Here is a 5,462-nt window from a genome sequence, read left to right on the forward strand (position 1 = left end):
CCCAGGAGTTTGAGGTTGCTGTGAGCTAGGATGACGCCACGGCACTCTAGCCCGGGCAACACAGTGAGACTCTGTCTCAAAAAAAAAAAAAGAAAACTCAAAGCATGTTATCTCTGAATTTGGACCTGTAACAGTTTGTATCACTGAAAGTAGGGAATGGGGAAGAGACATAAGAAAAAAAAAACTGGGTTCGGTGGCACGCAGCATTAGTCCCCGCTACTTGGGAGGCTGAGGTGATAGGATCACTTGAGCCTAGGATTTTGAGACCACCCTGGACAACATAGACACAGCTCTAAAAAAAAAAAAAAAAGGAAAGAAAGTGTAAGAGAGATAAGATGTGGGGTAATAGAGAGACAATAATTAGAAATTATTAATCCGGAACTATGCATACTTATTCAAACCTCGAGAGTTCCTAAAAGAAGCCTGGTGTCATGGTGTAAGTAAAGAATAGGATGCCTTCTCGTGGTATATTTTACTTCCAAGGCAAGCAAACAAGGAAGGAGAATGAACATCAGCCTGTTCGTATTGGTAAGGAGTTAAAGATATCTTTTTTCAAGAGTATCAGTCCTAGATGATTTCTGGAATTAATTGGCTCCTGTTCAAGTAGGAAGCCTTCTTCAAATAATCATATTTAAAGTGCTGCTCAGTTACTCACCAACACTGAGCCATTTTGTAAGGCAATAAGCTTGCGGAGCTCCAGGGTTATAATGGTGTTATATGGTCTCAGTTAGGAGAGAGTTATACATTGATAAACTGAATTTAATTAGGTGCTTCCAGTGTATCAAGTTAATGTCATTCTTTTCCCATTCAGATAATTCTATCCAGACCATGATCACTTTTGACCAAGGAGGAAGGTGGAAGCACCTGAGGAAGCCTGAAAACAGTGAATGCGACGCTACAGCAAAAAACAAGAATGAGGTTTGTTTACTCCAGTCATCCTCACGTGTGCCTGGAGCAAAGCAGACTCTCTGTTCTGCTCTGATCAGTGCCAGGCTTTTGAATGATGAAGTTTCGTACTTGATTAGGGTCCACAGCTTAAGGTGGAAAGTTTGGAAATGAGAGTAATGAAATTAACTTAGAATTTGGGAAATAGGAACTGTGAGGAAAGGTCAAAATACTATGGATTATTTGTCTTTTAAAGAAGAACAAAACTGAAGGCCAAAAATTCATGTTTTATTAACCTGCTGAATGAAAACAGAATGGACAGAAGGACTGGTGATTAGTTAGGGGTCAGCATGGCAGCTATAAGACTTTGGAAATTCTACAAAAAGCTGTAGACCAGCTGTTTGTAAGCAATGCAAAGCCATGCTAATCAGAAACAAGAGGAAGAGCATTAGCCCTCTTTTCCCTCCCTGCCTGGGCTCATGTCGCCAGTGGGTGGTGGTATGGTTAGTGCATGGGGAAGCAGGAGCAGACCTCTTTGAGAAGAGACTAGGAACTAGAACTACAAAGGTGTTGCTCCAGGAGATCCCAGATGCCGGGAGTGACAGGCCTTGACAGGCAAGAAAAAAAGGAAAAAACAAGCTTTTTATCTGGCTCTTACAGAATTTGAGAGAAGCTTGGGGGAACACTAGGAGTTTCCTTCAAAAAATGACAGTGTTGGTAGTTCCTGAGCTCTTCTCAGAATACCTGTTGTTGATATGTGGGCTGCTTTTCTGGACTGGGTTTCCTATTTTGCCCTAAGACTTCAGATGGTGTGAGATAAAGGGTACTACACCACCCAACACAGTCTCCCCCTTCTTATTTCATAAATGCTGTTGAGACCGTCTCTGCCTCCTTATCCCTTTTCCCACCTTCTGGCTTGGTGGGCAGGTTCAGGTCCTGTTTATTTGCCTTGGTACCTTCAGGCAAATACATTTGGGAAATAGGAACTGTGAGGAAAGGTTAAAATACTATGGATTATTTGTCTTTTAAAGAAGAACAAAACTGAAGGCTAACAATTTGTGTTTTACTAAACACACCTCTCCCTTCCCAGCATTCTGTGTGGTTCCCCTTTGCCTGGGAGTGGTCTGTGCCCCGCATGGTGAGGGAAGGTTCTCTCCTGCTGGACTGTCTTCCGCCTTTTCATCGCCATTGCCCACCCTACCACTGACATACCCTTGTTGTAACCCACTGTTCCCCAAACACCCTGTGGCCCTCCCCACATTATTCTTAAGGGAAGTTGTGCCTGTCTTCTCCAACCCCAAATTATTAGGATTAATGGAAATTCTAACCATCCTCAGTGCTCATCCAGTTAGAACTAATCATTTTTCTTCATTTCATTAATAGTTTGCTTGAACCTCTTTTTTTTAATTGTAGTAAAATATATGTAACGTAATACTTACCATTTTAACCATTTTGAACCTCTTTTAAAGCACTTTCACTCTACTTTAGACCTCAACTATAATAATTTCTGATTTTTTTCCCAGCTTTATTGAGGCATAATTGACAAATAAAATTGTATATATTTACAGTGTACAATGTGATGCATCTTGATATATGTATACATTGTGAGATGGTTACCACAATCGAGCTAATTAATATATCAGTCACCTCAGTTTTCTTTTTTTGTGTGTGTGTGGCAAGAATATTTAGAATCAATTTCAAGTATAAATACAGCATTATTGACTATAGTCACCATGTTGTATTAATACATTAGGCTTTCCAGAATTTATACTTCCTGCATAACTGAAACTTTGTATTTTTTGGCCAATATCTCCTTCTTACCCCCAGCCCTTGGCAGCCACAATTCTACTCTCTGCTTCTATAAGTTTGACTTTTTTATATTCCACATTTAAGTGAGATCATGTAGCATTTGTCTTTCTGTGTCTGGCTTATTTTACTTAACATGTTGGATTCATCCACGTTGTCACAAATGACAAGATTTCCTCCTTTTTTAAGACTGAGTAATATTCCTGTGTGGGTATATATATTATACCACATTTTCTTTAACCATTCGTCCATCTATGGACACTTAGGTTGATTCCATATCTGGCTATTGTAAATAGCACTGCAATGAACATGGGATGCAGATATCTCTTTGAAATATCGATTTTATTTTCTTTGGATATAAACCCAGAAGTAGGATTAGTTACCTGGTGATTAGTTAGGGATCAGCATAGCAGCTATGAGACTTGAGAAATTCTACAAGAAGCCATAGACCAGCCATTCATAAGCAATGCAAATATCTTTTATATTTTTAGGAAACTCCATACTGTTTTTGCATAATGGCTGTATCAATTTACATTGCCACCAGCAGTGTACAAGGTTCTCTTTTCTCCATGTCCTTGCCCAATACTTGTTATCTTTTGGCTTTTTGATAATAGCTATTCTAACAGATGGGAGGTGATATCTCATTGTGGTTTTTATTTGTATTTCCCTCATGATTAGTGGTGTTGAGCATTTTTTCATATACCCATTGGCTATTTATTTGTTGTCTTCTGAGAATTATCTATTCAGGTCTTTTGCCCAGTTTTTAATTGGATTATTTGTTTGCTTGCTATTGAGTTGTTTCGATATTAGCTATTTATGGTATATATGGTTTGCACATATTTTCTCCCATTCCATAAGTTGTCTCTCTTCACTCTTTTGTTTGCTTTGCAGAAGCTTTTTAGTTTGATGCAATCCCATTTGTCTATTTTTGCTTTTTGTTGCCTGTGCTTTGGGGTCATATCCAAAAAGTCATTGTCCAGATCAATGTCAAGAAGCCTTTTCCCTATGTTTTCTTCTAGTATTAATAATTTTAAGTTTCAAGTCTTACATTTAAGTCTCTAATCCATTTTGAGTTGATTTTTGTATATGGTATGAAATAAAGGTTCAAATTCATTGTTCTGCATTTGAATATTCCCACCACCATTTATTGAAGCAGCTATCTTTTTCCTATTGTGTGTTCTTGGCACTTATGGTGAAGAACAATTGACCATAAATGCATGGATTTATTTCTAGGCTCTCTATTTTGTTCCATTGGTCTGTGTCTGTTTTTATGTCAGCACTATGCTGTTTTGATTACTATAGCTTTGTAGTATATTTTGAAATCAGGTAATGTGATTCCTAGAGCTTTGTCCCTTTTGCTCAATATTGCTTTCGTTGTTCAAGGTCTTTTGTGGTTTCATATGAATTTAAGGATTGTTTTTCTGTTTCTGTGAAAAATACCATTGGAATTTTATAGACATTGCATTGAATCTATAGGTCACTTTGGGTAATATGGGCATTTTAACAATATTAATTCTTCCAATGCATGAACATGGGATATACTACCATTTATTTTTGTCTTCAGTTTCTTTCATCAATGCTTTATGGTTTTTAGTACAAAAATCTTTTACCTCTTTTGTTAAATTTACTCCTAAGTATTTTTTTATGCTATTGTAAATGGAATTTTCGTGATTTTGTTTTTTCTGGACAGTTTGTTATTAGTGTATGGTGTATTTTCGTGTGTTGATTTTGCATCCTACAATTTTGCTGAATTAGTTTATTAGTTCTAACAGTTTTTTTAGTGGAGTCTTTGGGAATTTCTATATAACACGCCATCTGCAAATAGACGATTTTACTTCTTCCATTTGGAAAAGGTTTGGTTGCCTTTTATTTCTTTTTCTTGCTTAATGGCTCTTGCTAGGATGTCCAGCACTGTGTTGAATAGAAGTGGTGTGAGTAGGCATCCTTGTCTTTTTCCTGATCTTACAGCAAAAGCTTTCAGCTTTTCACCATTGAGTATGATGTTAGCTGTGGGCTTGTCATATATGGCCTTTATTATGTTGAGGTACATTCCTTCTGTACCTAATTTGTTGAGTTTTTATTATTAAAGTATATTGAATTTTATCAAATGCTTTTGCATCTATTGAGATGATTTTTAACTTTCATTCTGTTAATGTGGCTTATCACATTTATTGATTTACCTGTGTTGAAACACCCTTACATGTCAGGGATAAATCCTACTTGATTATGATGTGTGGTCCTTTTAATGTGGTGTTGAATTCAGTTTGCTGGTATTTTTTTGAAGATTTTTGCATCTTGTTCATCAGAGATATTGGCCTGTAATTTTCTTTTCTTGTAGTGTTTTTGTCTGGTTTTGGTATGAGGATAATACTGGCTTCATGAAATGAATTTGGAAGTGTTCTGTCCTCTTCAAGGTTTAGAAGAGTTTGAGAAGGAGATTTGTGTTTATTCTCCTTTAAAGAATATTTGGTGGAATTCACCAGTGAACCATCAGATCCTAAGCTTTTCTTTGTTAGAAGGTTTTCGATTACTGAGTCAATCTCATTTTATTGATCTGTCTAGATTTTCTATTTCTTCATAGTTCAGTATTAATAGGTTGTATGTGCCTAGAAATTTATCCATTTTTCTGGATTATCCAATTTGTTGGTGTATAATTGTTCATAGTAATGTCTTACAATCCTTTGTATTTCTTTGGTATCAGTTGTAATGTCTCCTCTTTCATTTCTGATTTTATTTGAATCTTCTCTTTTTTTTAGTCTAACTAAAAGTTT

At 36.6% G+C, this 5,462-nt stretch overlaps 1 protein-coding gene across 3 annotated transcripts in view; it reads left to right on the forward strand.

Moving 5' to 3' along the window:
- SORT1 (sortilin 1) overlaps window positions 1-5,462 on the forward strand; it is a 70,927-nt gene that overhangs the window by 51,083 nt on the left and 14,382 nt on the right. For all 3 annotated transcript variants that reach the window (XM_012648536.1, XM_012648535.1, XM_012648537.1), the window contains exon 11: window positions 812-918. In XM_012648536.1, the coding sequence (XP_012503990.1) occupies window positions 812-918 (107 nt within the window). The remainder of the gene's footprint in view (window positions 1-811; window positions 919-5,462) is intronic.

This window comes from Propithecus coquereli, unplaced genomic scaffold (assembly GCF_000956105.1).
Source record: "Propithecus coquereli isolate 6110/MARCELLA unplaced genomic scaffold, Pcoq_1.0 Scaffold289, whole genome shotgun sequence".
NCBI lineage: Eukaryota > Metazoa > Chordata > Mammalia > Primates > Indriidae > Propithecus > Propithecus coquereli.